General features: G+C 38.1%; 1 protein-coding gene across 1 annotated transcript in view; it reads right to left on the bottom strand.

Moving 5' to 3' along the window:
- Nucleotides 1-15,971, bottom strand: part of LOC124777503 (eukaryotic translation initiation factor 3 subunit D) — a 53,157-nt gene extending 37,186 nt beyond the window's left edge. The window contains exons 1-6 of the mRNA XM_047252946.1: nt 15,745-15,971; nt 15,596-15,641; nt 15,091-15,313; nt 13,873-14,055; nt 10,677-10,957; nt 7,611-7,741 (exon numbers count right to left, since the gene is read on the bottom strand). Coding sequence (XP_047108902.1) covers nt 7,611-7,741; nt 10,677-10,957; nt 13,873-14,055; nt 15,091-15,313; nt 15,596-15,641; nt 15,745-15,903 — 1,023 coding nt within the window. The 5' untranslated portion in view covers nt 15,904-15,971. The remainder of the gene's footprint in view (nt 1-7,610; nt 7,742-10,676; nt 10,958-13,872; nt 14,056-15,090; nt 15,314-15,595; nt 15,642-15,744) is intronic.
- Nucleotides 15,972-19,852: the final 3,881 nt, after the last annotated feature.

Genomic DNA, 19,852 nt, shown 5'->3' with positions numbered 1-19,852 from the left:
CTGGAACTACCTGCAGAAGCTTAATGCACTTCACTACTCCACATAACATTTCTCCAACGGCAGGCTATTGTGTAATTTACTTTCTTATATGACACATGTTTTTTAAGACCAGTTTTTTTTATTAGCATATTGGCTAACATATTCAAGTGTGTGTGCAGTCTCTCAATGTCTAGGTCATTTTTGAAAAACTCAATTGATTTTTCCAAATTTGTTTCACCTATGTTTACTAAAAGCAAGCACTCTCGTTCATCTGCAACGACCTGTGTTAGTCCAGCTGAAGCAAACCACTCAGTACTGTAAGATTGCACCGTTTCACAAACTTCAATGTAAATAGTTTTGTAGTATTCCTTTGGGGGTTTTGAAAGTGTGCGGTGAGCTGGCTTCATTGTTTTCATACTTCTTTGGTATACTTCGATTCAGAGAAAGTGAAGGATCATCAACTTGTGAAGGTCTCTCTTTTAAATACAATTCCCGATAGTGTTCAAAACTATCACGCCTTCCATTCAATATACAATCAAGCCCTCATATATTTTTTCCAGATCAGCAACACTTAGATGAGGGCATTGAATTTTTTCATTGACATCCTCTACTGGGTTCACTGCATGGCAATAAAGATGTAAAAAGAAATAAGTCTTGACTCAACGTAGGCTGCACATTTGTAACCTGTGTTTTGTCCTCTGCAGAAAATGTTTCAAAAGTCTAGAAGTTCTTAAAAGTTTTTCAATATTCACAAGATACTAGAAGCTTGCATAATCCATCTAGTCAGGCAAAGGGGTCATCGACCAGCTTGGTCGTTGGCACTCTCACAGCGTATGCTTCTGAAAAGTCCCATCCTTTTGTTGGATCCCCTTACGGTGTTTATTAAGTCCTTGGCTAAAGCCATAATATCCCTCAGACTTAAGATGGGGAAGACTGCCTACAACTGCTAAGTTTAAACTGTGAGCAGTGCAGTGCACATAAGGTGCTTTTGGTTGTATATCCAAAACTAACTTTAGTCCTTTGAACTTATCTCTCATATTCGAGGCACCATCGTAGCACTGTCCTCTTAAATTATTCATTGACAAACCAAGACGAGCAAAAACATCTTAAAATACTAAACAAAGTTTGTGATTCAGTTTTGGGGGTCTCGTATAAGCCAACGAAGTCTTCATTGATGATTAAGGAATCATCGACAGTACGAATACAAAATGACACTTGTTCATGACAAAGAGTCACTGTTTCGTCAACCATAATAGAAAAATGTTCAGTGTTCTTGATTGAAGCCAATACCTTTCTCAACACACACTTTCCTAGAAGATCAATAATCTCGTTTTGAATATCGTGGGATGTCCACTTATACCCCGAATGCCCTAACCGATCTTTAAACTCAGGTACGTAATTCTTTCGGAGTTCCAACAATTAAAAAAAAAATTTGAGTTTACATCTTCATGCCCTCTAATTGCTAGTCCTTGTCGGCATAGAAATTGCACGGTAGTCAAAATTGTCTCAAGAGCTAAATGGCCTTTCTTCGTATCACTACCTAACTTCATTCAATTGGGAGACCACACTTTGGTTAGTGATACAATTTAGTTTCAGAACACCTTTACGTGTAAACATATTTTCATGAAGATGGAATTTTTCGAAAGCCTTTTTCAAGTTAGAAAACCCTACAGAAGTAAATGCATCATCTTTTTAAAACAAAATTGCAATTGATTTTTAGCATCAGCCTCTTTGCAGGTTTTGGAAAAAACTTTTACAGTAGATGCTTCATACTCTAGCCATGTATAATTGATCAACCAAGACTTCTGAAATAATCTTCCCTTACCAGACTGTCCAGGTTTCGGCTGTGAACGGTTCTCGCCTGAGGAAGACTAAGCAATTGATGACAGTAATTGTTGGAGGTTGACTTGCAGTATCATCAACTTCCAAGCACGCCTTTTTGGTAACAAATTTATCCATTGCAAACTTAATTTACAATACACTAAGAGACTAAAGTAAATGAATAAAATATGGTCATATAGACTAGTCCACTAGATACTTAAGTCAGAACATTAAACAAGTCTGCACCAAGCAATGAACGAAACTGTCCACACTGAATAACTGCGACAGCATGGTGGACTTTATATAGCCATGGTGTCGTAATGTCTAAGCATCAAGGTGATTCAAGGCGGAGGGTTCCAGGCGCTTCTGCTCACGTCCTTTTGATGTCGCAATGGCTGCAGGGCTGGCCCGCCAGCACCAGACTTTACCCGAAGGTTCGTGCACCACGACAAATTCTAAATGTGCCCGCAGCACCGTAACACTATCATGACGCACACCACTTTTTCAGTTAACCTGCTTACTACCATAATTATTTGTTTTAACTCCTTACTGAATGTATTTTGGAACGTAACTATCATCAAACAAGAAAAATAAAAAATTCCAACATAATTTTGTGATTTTACAAATCATATTATAACTAATAATTTTCTTAAATTATTGCCCCCCCCCCCCCCCAAATGAATTTCTGAGGGGGCTCGGGCCCCCTCAGGCCACACAAAGTCTGCACCTGTGGCTGCTGACCAACAGAACAGGTGTAAACATTAATACAAAGCTACACCAGAACTACGGAGTACCTGAAAAACATAACTGAATAACTAATACGAATAGCTTCTGTGGGGAAGTTGGTAGACTGTTGTACCAAGGGTTCTGGGTTCAAACCCCAATGATAATTTTTTTATTGTGCGAAAGTGTTATATGGGACAACATGTTTATGATATGTAAAAGGGCTGTTTTGAGTTTACAGTAACGTTCTCTTGGCAGTCTGCTTTCACTTCGTTTATTTGAAAGTAGTAAACCTATAGAATACATTTGTAGTTTCACAGGATATACAATCAAAACAGCACACACACACACACACACACACACACACACACACACACACACACACACAGCGTCATTCATTCATTCAGGAACAATGGCTTCAAAACAGAAGTGTGTCAAGCAAATTACTTTTGCACAACAAGCACATTTGATGAATCCCACATTTGCTTATGCAACTTTTAGATTGCAAAATGAAAGCTAGTGGCTGAAACAGAACTTCGTCAAAGTTTCAAAGTTTCTGCATTCGTCAGCGACTTTAGCCATTACCCACCCACAACAGTGAGAATTATAGAAACATGGAAAATGAAACTGATTTTATGTGAGGGACTGCAGCTTAAGAAAGTTATTCTGTTGTTGCAGACTAATCTCTTCCGAAGAAACTCTAGCGACATCGCACACTTTATGAATCGTATGCTTGTACATTCTGAAGAAATGAAGATGAAGTGGTTGACAAAAGGAGGTTGTGTTTGCTGGAATTATGTGAACTGTGATATCTTTTAGTAGCTTATGTTGTATGTGCATGTCACTAAGAAGAATAGCATCTTTGTGGGGGCTGTAAGAATCCCATATTATCAGACATTTCTCTCAATTGATTTGTTCCACTACTGCTGCTTGTAGAAACATCTTGAACAGTTCTTTGGTCATTTTGCTGGAGGAGTGAAAGAGGATGATTAAATTTGGTGCTGGGAAAATGGACTGAAGTGTACAAGTACTCAACGAATGTGGCTCTTGAAGGACAACAGACAGCTTTGGCACCAATTTGCCATCTGTGAAAGCAACTGAATAATTGTGAATGTATGGGTTGTCTTGTGAAAGGACCGTACAACCCCTACAAAAATTTTTAGAACCTCTAGTTGCAAGTGTGCGGCCCATAGTCATCTCCTTATTAAATCCACTTTTGTCGGTGTTTAGATATTTGCATCTCTGTAGGCTGTCATGAGTGCACAGGCTGCTTGTTGCCAGTCTTCTACCATTTTCTGGATGTAATTTCTGTTTTGGTACATTTTCACGGTAACAAAAGATTTGAATTTACAGATTACAATATTGTTTTTACACTTTCAGCATAAGACCCAACTGTTACTGGCATCAAATTTTGGGAAATTTGATTGTCTTGCTTTTGTTTTCATCCACAATTTGATGTCTACATCATGAATACAGCAACCTTTCTGGTGACAGTATTTGAAGGGCTCCATCACATGCATTGTAATATGTTTGTACTTTTCCTTCACTGGTATTAACCCCCCTATTTTCCCACTGACACTTCCATTCATAAAAAATACACTGTGCAGACCATCTAGTGCATTGTGTGATGGACAAATGTTTGGGTTGGCTTTGGCTGTTTTTTGACTAACCCAATATTTGAGCATTCTGATTTTGTCATTTCTTGAGTAGAACACCACCCTTTTCACCATCTGTGGTATTTCCCTATTTCATCATTTCCATCACCTAGGACCCTTCTGGCAATGATATCAAAGACATCAACTCTAGCCATTCACTTTGTCATAAACAAACAATTTCGCTCCACCCGGTGTGCGTTTGTCAATATCTAATGTTTCCTCTTTGGCGACATTCGACACAGTCCATTGATCAATTATGTCTAGCAGGAATGCTGTACACTTTCTTCCATCTTCAGTTATTTCTGGTGTTGCATGTACACAACAGTCACTATGCAACAGTTCGAAGAGAATGTCGATAATGTTCCACAGATTCATGTTGCACAACAGCAGCACTAGTAGTGCGCAGAGTGGACAGCAACTGCAAACCTGTGACTAGCCACAACACGCACATCTGATGTACAGTGGCACTGCCATTTGCAGTCAATTATTATTTACTACCCCCCCCCCCCCCAAGTGATGCAATTGTTTCTGTATTCTACTATTCCGATTGCTTAAGTTTATTCTACAAAACTACAAGTACTTCATCACAAGTGGTGTTTGTTCAGTTGTACATGTCTGACAGAACACCATACCTATCTATACCAATGTACTCTATAGGTCTGCTACTTTCAATTAACGAAGCAAAAGCAGATTGCCAAAAGAACATTGCTACAAACTCTGAAGATTCCTTTAGCATACCTGGGAAATGTTCTCCCATATAATAGTTTCACACATAAAAGTTTAAAAATTGTTATCAGTGAGGTCCGAATGCGGGATCTTTGGCACAATGACCTCACCCTCTACCAACTGACTTTCGCATGATCCATGAAACAATCATTCACAGATGTTCTTTTCCTGTGCTCTGTAGTACTGGTGTTATTTTTAATTATTGTTTATGCATGTTCTACTGGACAATGGCACAAAGCACGAACTAAATTGGTGTTCCTGGTGATACTCTGAAGACAAACATCATTTGGCACCCATCCGAGTGTGACAGCTTGAGGTTCGGGTGTCAGATCATGGCAACAACACTGAAGTCCATCCAGCCTATTTCATAAACTTCTTTTCATCAATGAAGATCACTTTATCCAATTCTGAAATCTGTGACATGTTTTCAGCAAACTCCAATCTAGCCTGTTTACATTTGGATGTTGGAGCAGGTTTCGCAGTCATCTCTTGAATTTAAGATGTTTGTCATTTGACAAAATTTGTCTTACACATCTGGCAGTTGTCAGTAACTGAAAACTGTAAATAACCAGTAATTGTACTTTAACAGTGAAACTTCTAGGGAATTTGACAATTAGACAGTCCTATTTCCTTGAATGCACCTATTTTTGCTTTTTCCATCACAACTTTTTTCCACTAACATTGTCAATCAATGTTTATGTACACAACAAACACTGTCACTAACGGTGCCTTTTCCCACCTGCAGGAAAGGCACATATGCACACAATAACCCCACACAAAGCTGACTGGCTTTATACAGAGTTCCACCCTCTTCCACCTGAATCAATGACTTTTTGAACAATGTACTAATGGCATGAAGTGCAATAGTATACAACTGCATTTGTCATTGTGCTGTCTCATTCTATTGCTTATACACTGTGCAAAAATATTCCGGTCGACAAAGTTAATTTTCCTAAACATAGCCATGCCTTTATGCATAATTCCACTACTGTAGCAACAGGAATGTATCCTATCCTGAAACCAATGAAGGAATTCTGCCATTTCTGACATTACTTTTCAACAATGGCTTTCAGTAACCTGCACACCTGGTGATATGTATCTTTGCATCTTAACAACAGTTATAGTTGATATAAAGTAAACATGCCAACTGACTTGCAAGTGAGCAATAGTATCCCATGTACATAAACTATTCAAGAGAGAAATGTGCAGATATTTACTATCTATATAATGCCTCAGCATTGCCAATGGTCAAGAGAGCTGTGGAAGTATGAACTGTGGGAAGATACAGAGAACAATACATGGAGCAAACATCTGGTCTCACTGCCTAAATCTCTTTCTGTGCAGAATGAATCTAGTATTGCCATCATTTGTGAGTTCTAGGGGTTCAAATTTGATACATAAATAACTCACTATCTGGAGAGGATATTTATAACCACGAACATCTTTTCCATGAGAATGCATCTTGATTCTAAATCTAATTCTGATTATGAGATTCTAGTATATCATTCTCATGCTGTGAATCTGTGTTGCTAAAATATTCTGTGTGATCAACAGTGATTTTAGGGATGTCAGTGAACATTTTGACGGGCCTAGCATACACAGAACATTTCAGATACTTCCTGGGCATTTCCTTAACTTAAAACTGACTCTGTAGGACAAGCCTAAGTATTAACTTCTACCTGTGCTGCACCATCATAGAACCTTCCACGTGCTTGAAAGCATACTTAACACCTAATGCTTCACTACCATAAAGAGTAAATGCATACACATAGGAACACAGACCACATTAGTATTTTTTTTTTCTTTTTAATAGATTATGTATGCAGTCAACAATAGATTGAACACCTTTATGCTGCCAAGAAAAAGATTGTAAAACAGGCATTACCATATCACTCTGGACAAGTATACAACACAGGTTGTATGTGCTGATATTACTATTACTTCTGATGACTTTACAAATCTTTTAATTGCTTACATCATCAATTTTGGGCTTATTTATTTCTGTAAGAAATGCCTGAAGCTGAGAAGAGAGATATATCCTCCAGGTAAATTTCCTGCACTTGACAGGTGTCAATTCAAAACAAAACCAACATGCTAACTACTGTGACAGTACACTGGTTTTCAGAATTTGATAATTCCAAGTGCAATATCTTTGTACACAGCTTGTCATTAGACTGTTTTAGCCTGGTGGTTACTGTTGCTGGCTACTGAGAGGTTCTGGGTGTGATTACCAGCAATCCTCTGAGATTTTTCTGTGAGTGAAAGACTGTAAAAAGCTGTACTAGCTTCATGCGGCCAAATAAAACCTGAATTAAATAAGAAGCAAAACTTACTGCAAGTTGCTAAAGTGTCACCAAACTGCAAGACTTACAACAGCTTGTTAGAAAATATATTTTTAATTACTGAACTCTTACTCATTATATTAATAATTCCAAGACTGTTGTCCTAGGTGTCTAGCTGTCCTAGACCGAAATGATAAATAATAAGAACAGCACACCTGAACTCTATGACAAATGCATTGAACTGTATCTTCTTAACTCAAGACTTACTGGTGCAGATGCAGAAGCACCTATATAATCTCCAATATAAGAATATACTACGAACTTTGGCCACACTGGTTTCTGGCTTTTGCTTCCAATCACTGAAAAAACAGACTAAAATATCATTAGAAACTACAATAAAAATTAATCTTGACAAAATTCTTACTGTTTTCAGCACTTGTTGCGAAAAGTTGTGGTTAATGAAGGTTGCTTCCAAAGCAAGGTTTCTTGGAGAATTTAGACTATTTCCATCATCTTGAGGTGGTTCTACGGAAGTCTCATTCACTGTCAGCAGATCTGTCGGTAGAAAAGTATTATTCATGTACATGTCAATGCATAAAGGGTTGTCTTCTGCATAGAAACTATTTCTTCTCAAGTGGCAATATCACTACGAAAGCAAACATTTCAAACAGATTATTGTTTAGAGTTTTTTCCAAAAACACCCCCACTTTTCAAAAGGGAATACACACCGGAATATTTTGTAAAAGTATTTTCACAGGACAAGCACAAAAGTACCCAAAAATTGGAAACATATTGTTTCTGTGAATGAGGTTCACAAATACTCTTAACTGTTTACATCAGGAGCCCAACTACAAACAAAACGAACTCTGTCGATCAACTGGTATAAGTTAAGTGCTACACTCTGGTACGAAAGAAATATTTAGAATTAAACATGCCATCAATGATATCCTTGGAAATGGAGCATGAGCACAAAGCATGGACAGAAATTTACAAAGTCCTTCTCAAAGGAACACCCACAGATAAGCCTTCTGCAATTTAAGAAAACCATGAAATACCCAAATCTCCGATATATTCCCTCTCTAGAGTAAAACTACTGTATACTTTTGGGCAACTTATGTTACTATTTAAATAGTTTGAATAACTTAAATCATTCACAGATAATATCTTTGTTTGCAATATATTTTCAATAGTACCAATCATTACCAAATAGTTTGTGGTAGTGTTCTCAAATACAAATTTATTCCACATATATATAATAATTGCAAGGTGCATGTTATTGGTAGTGCTAGTTACGTTAGTGAACAAGAAGCAAGGAGCAATCAGAGAAAAATAATGTCAAATTATACATACTGGAGAAGTAAACACACCGAATATTTATGTACTTCAAGGTCACTGTGTGTGCGTGTTCACACAAGTAGCCCAAGTAACCACCCCATATACTAGCTGCAAAGAGGCAAACCCTCTCATTGCCCAATAGTCACAAAACTGCAACTACTTAACCTCTTCCTCTGAAAGGGCTCTGACTACCTTTACTTGCACTGAAGTGAGAAAGCTCCTGCCACCCATATGGAAGTTATTTCAAGTTCCCAGGCAAGCAACACAAGCTTAAGTAAGTGAGCAGCTTGGACACCTATGCAAGAAGCACTCTGCAACACAGAGAATTAAAACAAGTGCTAAAGGTGAACATTCAACTGGGGAAGAAAAGAAAAAGTTTTCTATATGGAAATTTTAATGGAAGCAAATGAACCATATTGAGGATACTGAAAGACATGGGTTTCAGGCATCATAAAAGGAAAGATAGGAAGGCTTTCCTTATTGCATTGCACTGTTGAAGCTTATGTACAGCAAAAGAATACAATGAAAATGTGGTGTAAAATGAGTTATGGGTTAGTAGTCTGAATGTTATGGATGGAAAAAGGAGCAGAAATACTGTGCTCCATGTGTGACCAACAAAGACTGCCTTTATTCCTGATGGTATGTTTATTTTGGAAACACCAGACTAACAATTCTGAAATTATGTACAGTGTCTAAAATGGTTCAATGATGAATTATTTCTGTATCATCCTGCATGTATGTCATTATTACGGACAATACAAACATCCACATTCAGTGCAACGAACAAAACAACTATGAACACTGACATGGCTACATAGTTGCCTCTTAACAGATTACTCCATACTGACAACAGCAGAACTGCTTACCGGCAACACTAAAGAAACTTTCTCCTGAATTTAAGAGATGAAACTGAAGCAGCATAGACACAGTTATACTATCTTCACCAAATCTTTGCTACTGCTAACTGCTAGCATAGGATATACTGGCAGGCAATCAACAGTGTCAGGACATCTACAGGAGACAGTTTACACATGACATACAGTAAAAACTGCAGGAGGAGAATTACCAAAGACAAATTTGCAGTAACAAAGTTATGGAGTATTTCATAATCTCCAAAAGTGTCATTGTGTGTCAGATGAGGATGACAGGAGGGTTTACTTACAGTGAACTATGGGAGTATTAATGAGTTACTTAGGTCTTTGAGAACATAATACAGCTGCATTATCATTAAGGAATCATCCTTAGATTCATAATAATGCATTTTTCTTTGCAGGCACAATCTAGCCTGTGTACATACTGCACGCAAGTACGTAAATCATAATGCAGTACATATTATAAGTTGATTTCAGAACAAAAGAAAATTCCCTTTTTGTAGTTCATTAATGAAACGGTTCCTGATAAAGTTACCCATTTCTTCAGCTTGAAAGGTCAATAAGCACAGAGGATGCCTACAGAGACTGGTACTGTCCAAGAATTTTTCTTGTTTATAGCAGCAACAATTGCTTACAATATCGAGGTTTGTGCAATTTCTGCACGGCACTGCTGAGAATATAGTTTACACCTGGAAACAGCATCATATTCTCTCCTTCCTCCCCCCCCCCCCCTCTCTCTACCCAGAATGAGATGCTCACCTACCTGCCTAAGTAAATGGATTTTAAAAAACAGAGATGTTTTTATGACTATAGATAATAAACTGACAATAGATACCCTGAAACTGCATACACTTAATAACTTTCCTTTCAGTAACAGTTAATTTAGGAGTGGACGGTTCCTTAACAGATAGGTTATTTCTATGAAAAGTGGTCTAAAACAAGATAGCTAAATTAAACTATAGCCTACATTTGCAAATTAAGTTAGAAAGAAGTGGTGTTGTGGTTATGAAGAAAACAGTAGGAAACTTTTTCTTCTTGCTAAGTTGAACTATGAGGTCACTTATGTAACAAAAATCTAGGAAGTGTTACAAGAAAGTTTGGAAAATTCAGAACTGCCTACGGCACATGGAGTACGAAGTACTAGTCTCCTTTAAAGTAGTTTGTATACACAATTCACTCAAAACTAAGCAATGTCATTTTATTAAAAATTATTCTTCTTGCAACACAAAAAGAGATGGCTTGGAAATAAAACAGTACATGCCTGTCATGAGCGATATACAAACCAAATTCTGTGTTGTCTCTGCGGTCAAAGAACAGCTTGTCTCCAATCTTCTCGATAACAATATCCCATGAGTAATTGGACCTAGTACAACACATTATGGTTGCCAAGATAGCATCGGTGGCGTAAACATTCCCAACAGTCTTCGACAATTTTCGTATGATGGGATCATCTGTTGTTGTTACAGTGTGAGCAATTCTGTCAATTCGCTGCAATGGCTTTTCATTCTTCACATTCACTCTGTCATATGCCTTATCATAATATTCCAGAGAACCGCAACAAATTCTGTAAACATGCAATTTTATTAGTTCCGTTGGAATTAATATAATGCTACATAATTCAAGACATGTTTATACAAAGAGCTGTATCAAATAAAAATAATATATAGGAATGATGACAAAGAATAACTTGGGAAAATACCTATTGCACCTTGAAGTATGAGAGATTACAAGAGGAATGAGTGATGATTTATTTATAAATAAATGACACAGCTCACTGAAATGCAGAAGTGCTGCATTGTCAACAGGTACACAAACAAAAGGTACAGAGCATTGAAACAAAATTTCAGTTCATAGTGCTGTGGAATGTGGGGAAAAAAAGCTGCAAACTAGCATTTATAAGAAGAACAACACCAAAAATGCAAAAGGTGCTTAATATGTAAGAAATTGTCCATGCAACTTGCCACTGATGATGCCTTGCAGAAAATAAAGGCGAAACGCGTATGGCACTAAAATGGTGTTTTATTCAGTTGCTGTCAGACGGTCCATAAGTAAAAATTATCAATATACCGCAATATTACATGCAGCTGAGGAAGACAGGACTACAAAAGTTGAAGATGTCAAAAGGTACAGAGCTTTGCTTTGCTAGCTTTCCGTATGAAATTCCTTTCTCAATCTGTAGGAGAAAAACACCCTCCCCCGCCCCTCACCCCCACACAAACACCTGTCTCCCTACACTGTGCTCAGTCAACTGCCAGCTCTTTCCTGGCCCACAGTGAGTGTACTGAGGTGGGATGAGGTACAGGGCAGGGTGGGAATGTGGGGGTACAAGGTGGGGTGGGGGATGGAGAGGCAGGGAGTGGGATTCTTTTTTTTGTGGTGGGGGGGGGGGGGAGGGGGCGGACATGACGTCTAGTGTCTCGTGGGAAAGTGGGGAACTGTTTGGAACCATCCCAGCATTCACTTGAAGTCATTTTTACGGAAATCATGGAAAGCCTAAATCAGAACAGCTGGACGCGGGTTTGAACCAAACCTAAATCAGGACAGCTGGATGCGAGTTTGAACTGTTGTCCTCCCAAATGCGAGTCTCGTGTGCTAATGACTGCGCCACCTCGCTCCGTGATGGTGGGGGGAAGATCCAGATGACACAGGTTCTGAAGCAGCTTTTGCAACATGTAGCAGAGCACAACATGTGAGATTTCAATGGATGCTTCACATCTGTGCCATCTGGCTTCTCCCAACCACAACCAGCTTTTCTGAGCTTCACAGATGGGAGCTATCCTTCCAGCACATCCCTCACTCCCTGGCGTAAACCTAAGGTAAATCACTGTCCCCCCTGACAATAATGTGGGCGTGTGCCTTCGGGTGCATGCATGTGTGTGCGGGTGCACAATCCATTCCCCATCACATTACCCCCACCCAATGTGTGTCAGCTAGTTGTGTGCTGCCATCTAGTGCACTAGTCTGTGAAATTGCATGCCCAGCCATCTGCCACCTGCCTCCTCTACCTGCACCCCCAGCTAGCCCATAGATAGCTCCCCACTTTCCCATGAGCCACTGCCTACCTACCCCCTCCCTGGCTTCTGCCTCTCTCCATCCCTTAGCCCACCCCAGCTGGCTGGAATGAAGGGAAACTGATACCAGATATTTATCATGTTTAAGTGTTTGTCAATGTACTTAGGCTGCACGTTGTGTGTGTTTCAAACCACAGATGAGCCACATGTCAGTGGGATATAAAGGAATAGCTAAACAGAAATAATATAATCATTGAGAACTGAGAACAAATACTGTACTCAAACTGTCCACTGTTGGGCAGCAGGCCAATACAAATGCCAACCACGACAGGAGAGCCACACTGGAAATTCATGCCTGACAGCTAGTTGTTTACTCAAAGATAAATATCTTGAATGAACAACTAGCTGTCAAACTTTATTTTCTACAACTGTCAGATATTAAAAAATGTAATATACGTGTGACAAATTATCGACAACAATAATGGGTTACTCAAAGTTGACATATGTCAATCTACAATGTCAGGAAATTTACTGATGAAGGCAATAAAGCCAAAATAAGCATATATACTGAAATAAAATATTAAGTAGCACACACTTCCAACTCTCTGCATAATGTCCTACCCTCTAAATTAATTATCATTAACAATAATTTATCATGCCCCATTTTCACTAATTTGTTTGCAAATAATATAGGTGCCCTACAGGTAAAGTAGCAGACTAGGGATGCATAACTGATCAACATGAAGGTAGTTTTACAGCACTATCCGAGTGACTACAAAACAAGAAGATAGGATTTCAACAGAAGAAAATATTAGGAAAGGATTAATGTGACAATGGTATTGTAAATATCACTATCCCATTTTAACATGCAACTTTAGATGTAAGTGGTGTGACTTAATAATACATACTAGATACTAATACATTGTTAACTGAACGACCACATGTATGACAAATATCTGAACATATTAATGTGTGTGTGTTGATTGGGGGGGGGGGGGGGGGGGGGGGTTATTGGTACAAGAAATAATTTACCTCAAAGTAGTGGGTTTTCTTACATTTTTGTATGTGTTTGAATGACCCAATGCTTCAGTTTTTCAGAGTGAGGTCCCCTTTCCTCTTAAAGTAAAAGCACTAAATCCTACTAATTAATTTCAACCCTCTAAACCACAAGCACCCAATAAAAACCACCCACACTGCATCTTCAAGACACCAAAGAAAAATACAAAAAACACAATCATACAGACCTTCAACATAAATATAAAATAAACAAAATCCAAAACAACAAAGAATACAGTACCAAAACTTCCAGACCACAAAAGAAAGCGCTGACTGCTATCTGCTTTCAATTGCAATCAGTCACGTACAGTAACACAGACTTTGAAGCACTGAAATTTATCACTGACCAAATTTGAGGAATTACATAGCAATTACCATGCAAGGATAAGGTAACTAAGTAGTTAGTACTCACATGTCTTCACCATCCTTTACACTGGGCAATGAAAGCTTTGCTAATCGTGGAAAATCCATCTCTTCAATTGTTATCCAGTCAGGACGTACTGTCACAGACGCATCACGACTCTTTATGGGTGGCTGATTCTTACTGTTCCGCATACCTTGTCGTAATGGCCATTTGCGCTGTGCCCGTTGATTCCTGTTACAGCAAAAGTCCACATTTTGCATTAACAAACATTAATTCATCTCAGATTTTTCGTAAAATACCAATTTCAAGAAAAGTTCTCATTTGAATCTGTTTCTGTCTTCGACTGCACTAGACATAAAAATTTACAAAAACTAATATTCCTACAATGTAACAATCAAACCCTAACAAAATTTAAGTATTCCGACAAAAGAGACCTGCAGCCAGATAAATGGAAATAATTCAATACCAGTCTTCATCTCGGAGCAGCGACTTAAGAAACACGTGACAAATATCGTAATCATCATGAGCATTACATAATATCAGCGGTGACTGACATGCCGGTCTGTCGCAACAACCAGGATTTTTTTCCTTGTTCACAAAAGACAACAAAACTGTGAATATACGCATCAAAAGATGACATCACAGCTGCCACCGGTCAATGACTAGTATCAAATATGTCAGTCTACATGATACACAGCAGTATTGACGGGCTGATAATCTCATGCGTGGGATTTACGGAATGCAGGTCACTATGCTGACTAGTTCCTGCAGACACAGCAATCACATAAAAATACTTGTGTGTCAGAGTTGGTGCATTAACTGTTTTGTGTTTTTAAAAGTGCATATTACAGGCTTTTCATGTTGTAATTGTATTTTCATAGAAACAAAGCCAACTGGGTAACAAACAATATAGACCCTTCAGCATAAATAAGCTTTGATGAGCCACAGCACCTAATAAGGCACTTATACCAAAATACTCTAAAGGGAGGGGAGGGAGGAAAAAAATCCCTAAACATTATATTTTATCAGTTCCAGTTCACCTTGTACACTCCTCTCAACACGGACCATATTTCTACAACTTCTTCCTTCCTTTAGTAAATACAGCATTTGCTAAGTCATGAATGTAGTTTGATGAACAGTCTCCCTACTTACTATTGTAAGCTCCATATTCATATCATACTTAATCATAGCTTCTCTGTGTCAAGAACAAACTATACCTGTCAGAAATCAGTACCCAGAAAGAGTTCACACAGATCTTAAAATTACCTATCTCGCATTTTCAAGCCTTTGCCAAGCAGCTGCAGCTGGCCTTGCATAACTCCTCTAGCACCACCACGACCCCGGAGATTGCGCTGGTTTTGCCGGAATCTGCCACGCTGATATGGTGGCTTCTGCACACGAGTTGTATCCACCAGATGAAATGTGCTTTCATCTTCCTCATGGTAATACGCATACTGACTGCCACCTCCAAACTGAGACTGGTACTTGTCTGCAATAAAAAGTGATTACAGCAACATCGCAAAGACTTTTTTTTCTTAACTCTTATGTACTGAACATAAATTGTAAAGACAGAGGGAGACACTACATATTGCAAACTTTACATCTTTAATCGCTGCATACGCTGGAAAGAAAAATGACGCTATACAATCACATGGGCGGCAAACTAATGCCGACAAATAAAGACGAAAATTAAAATAAACTTTTAGCACGATCACGAGAATAACGGGCATCTTCGCACTAATGAGTGAAACCAGATAGTATATGTACTTACTAGTGTATTTTTTGTCTTGGAAAGCCGCACCAGTCCAATCAGATATCTATGAACGCAAATAAAAACTAAATTAACACTACATTAAAGAAAAACAAATCATTTTAACACAGCTAACTTAGACATATGTCAGTAATTTTCACGTGTCATACCTTGCCTAGGCGATCCCCTTTCGAAAATGGTTGATACGGCATATCTTTGAACTGATCGGGAAGATCGCAAGGACCCCATCCCTTTGGATTATCCTGTATAACAGGGGGTACAAAATGAGGGAGTTCTTCCCCGTTTGATGATATATCTTCAGTTATCATAATTGTGTCCGCCACAAACTTGTACCCATGGACTCCACACACACAGCATAGAGCATACAATCGCGTTGCGACTATCGATGCACTATTCGATATAGGAGCATCTCTATCGATAAACCTAATCATATATATCGATACGTCCGAATATCGCAGTGTCAGAAGCGTCTCGCGGGCCCCGAGGAATCATGACGTCATATCATGGCATAACGTCGTCTCTCATGCAAGCCAATATCGCTGGTAGTTTTCGAAACGCGGATATTCTTTGTACATGGCATGCTGATGCCTTGTGGATTTGTGTATGATTGCGGAATTTGTGTGCGTTAAAGCTTTTCAATCACGGAAAAAAATTGATATATCATGTCACCATAATCCAGATTATTCGAATTTAAACCTTCTTTCTACATCTTATTCTGTTAACGGATTGCTTTGACATTCCAAAACAACAGCTGAAGGCAGGTCTGTATAAACGCTGTAGCCAACATGTGACGTCACTTACGTCAACAGAGTTGTTTACAGGTCTAGTCACCAGGCAGCACTGTCACGCTTTCAGCCTTTCTGATGACGTCATGAAGCGATTCCTCGGGGCCCGCGAGGCACACGTTACTGTATTGTATTGTATTTGTATTGTATTTATTTATTTATCCTGTGGATCACATATTGTACAAAGTATACACGATATAGGACAACTCATTTTTTTAAACAAATATGTAGTTTGGAGAAAAAAACATAGGCAATGGACTGCCATTTAAATAAATGTACACAAAATTGTTCATTGATGAATATAGTAACTTCACATACAGAGAATACAAGCAATTTACATGGGGAACTAAAAAACATGTAGGCAATGTAGTGCTACTTTAAATTTACACAAATAATCACTGAGATTACAGAATAGTGAAAATGTCACCTGGAAACACAACAGAAGGACAATGTCATTTAAAAACTACATTAAACATGAAATTAACATTGAGATTTCACAGACAATTAAGTTTTAATACTAATAGAATGTGTACTTGTACATTCAAAAAGCGAGTTAAAAAATTTTGGGAAGTGAAACTGAAACATAGTTGTGTATAGTAGAAATTAGGTTATTATTTTGCCTACAGAATGTTTTACTCTAATCACAGCATTTTACAAAGGAACTTTATGATTTTCCTTTCCAGGAATTCTTGTACTGAATAGAAACAGTGCTTTGTCAGAAATGCCTTTAGTTTATTTTAATATATTGGATCTGGAGCAGTTTTTATTTGTTCTGGAATTTTATTGTGTAATACGATACCTAGGTGAGTTATATATTTTTGGTATGATGATGTCCTTGAAAAAATTTGATGGATATTAGATTGCCCTCTGGTATAATGAGTGTGTATATCATTGTTTTGGATTAATTTGCCTGTTCTTGAGAGGTATTCTCTGGTGAATAGGATTGTTTCTTGAATGAATAGGGATGGGATGCTTAGAACATTAAGTTTTATAAATTGACATTTACAGGATTCCAGCTTTTTGAGGCCACAGATTATCCTCAGTGCTCTTTTTGGTAGTTTAAATATATTTGTGCTGTGAGTTGAATTTCCCCAAAAGATGATTCCATAGCGGAGCAATGAGTGGAACTGCGCATGGTATGCTTGCATTAGTGTGGATTTACTTGTAGTAGATTTTAGTATTCTTAGTCCATAGCACAATGATGAGAGTTTCTTTGATAAGTTGTTTATATGTGTGCCCCATTTTAAATTTTGTTGAACCCATAGACCCAAAAATTTTGTTGCATTTACATTTTCAATTTTATCATTATTTAACTTTACTTGGATAGTTTTTTGATTGGATGTGGGAATTAGATGGAAGTTGATACATACAGTTTTCCCACTATTAACAACTAGGCCATTTTTGTTAAACCACTCAGAAAGTTTTTTCATAGAGTTATCGGATATTGTCTGAAGGGATTCAGGACTAGATCCAGTCAACAATATGCTTGTATCATCAGCAAACAGGATAGTTTTTTGTGGGCTCATACGTTCAACAAGATCATCTATGTAAATGAGGAAAAGTAATGGCCCTAGAACAGAACCCTGGGGAACATCGTATCTTATTGTTCTTTCCTCCGAGAGGAAAACTGTGTTATTTATTTTATTCTGTACTTTAATATCGTATTGAAGTGATACCTTCTGTCTGCGGTTTTGTAGGTAAGAGCATAGCCAGTTGTGAGCCACACCTCTTATTCCTCTTCTTTCCAATTTAGCAAGCAGTATTTTATGATCTAGTACGTCAAAGGCTTTAGAGAGATCTAAGAAGATACCTGCAGCTATATTATGTTGGTCAATTGATTTCAGTATGTGGTCCAACAGTTCAAAAATTGCTGTCTGGTTGGATAAAGATTTACTAAAACCATATTGTTGAATGCTGATTGGTGCGTGGTTTTTTATGAAATTTATAAGCCTGTCATAAAAAGTTTTTCCAGGATTTTTAAAAAGGTGCTTAACATGGATAATGGTCTATAACTGGATACTAAATCAGGGGAACCTTTCTTTAGTAATGGTGAGACTTTAGCTATTTTGAGAGCATCTGGAAAAATGCCAGTTTTTAATGATCGGTTGTAGATGGTTGATAATGGCTTTACTATATGGGGAGCACACACCTTTAATATGAGGTCAGGTACTTCATCATAGCCACTAGAGATTTTATTGGGTAACAATTTTATTATGTTCCTAACTTCATCAGGGTTTGTTTCATAAACAAACATTGTAGCATTAGTGCTGTTTGACGTATTGGTGGAACTGAAGAACGATGCCTTGCAGTTTGCCTGAATGAGATCTTCTGCTAGTGAGGTGAAATATTCATTGAACTTGTTTACAACTGTGTATGGATCTGTGACCTTAGAGTCATTAAGTGTTAGAGAAATGTTTTCCTTTTTAGGTGTTGAACTACAAGTTCTTTTTTTAATAACTTTCCACATAGCTTTCATTTTGTTTGAAGAGTTTCTTATGAAATTGTCATTCCATAAAAGTTTTGCCTGTCTAATCACTCTAAGATAAGTTTTTTTGTAGGCTTTACAATAGTCAGAAAATTCTTCAGTGACTATGTATTTTTTGGAGCAATATTGCAGAAATCTGTTTCTCTCACTAGAAATTTTGATTCCTTTTGTTACCCACGACTTTCTATTTTGATTGCTTGAAGTTTTTGTTTCAAAAGGAAATGCTGTATTAAAGTAATAAAGGAAGGTGTTATGGAAGCTTAAGAACATATTATCAACAGTTGTTCGCATGTAAACACTGTCCCAATTTTCCTTAGCTAATTGGAAGTTAAAAATCCTAATATTGTCATCTGAAAAGTTTCTTCTTTGAAATACTTTTTTGGGGCTGATTTTACTATTTTCCATGGCGCCACATAACGGTTATTTTGGAGTAACCATTATCACTGTTACAGTTATTTTTTATAACCTCTATTTTTAACAATTATAAATAACTATTAGTTACTTATCACTACCGATTACTCCAGACAGGGTTACCACAGTCTGACATAACTGTTGCAACACTCACTGCTGTAAAAGTTGTTGCCGTTTGACAGCTGGAGCGACAGTAGTGCTCCAAGCGGCGAGGAAAGAGAACGCCAGATGCGTCGTAAGTATTTTTTTTTCCCACCGCTTGGCTCGCTGCTGGCACATTAGGCAACAAAATTGAGGCGAGGCGAAGTGTCGCGACTGTTATATTAGACCAGGGGTGGGCACGAGAGCTGCCCACATGGTTGCCCACGAGCAGTCGCTTGGTGACAGTGGTACTGTACGGATCACGTGCAGAGCTGCGGAAGTACATACGAAACTGCATCAAGCCATAGGGATCTGCTTGCAGATTACGTCTCGAGGGTGTGCGAAGCTCTGAAACTTTGGCATATTGAGGATGCAGGAGCGACCAACCGCATTTTATTAAAATACAGTTTGGCGCTCAGGAAGACCATCTGAGGG

Source organism: Schistocerca piceifrons, chromosome 2, assembly GCF_021461385.2.
Source record: "Schistocerca piceifrons isolate TAMUIC-IGC-003096 chromosome 2, iqSchPice1.1, whole genome shotgun sequence".
Taxonomy (NCBI): Eukaryota; Metazoa; Arthropoda; class Insecta; order Orthoptera; family Acrididae; genus Schistocerca; species Schistocerca piceifrons.
This window is presented reverse-complemented; position numbering and strand designations above follow the sequence as displayed.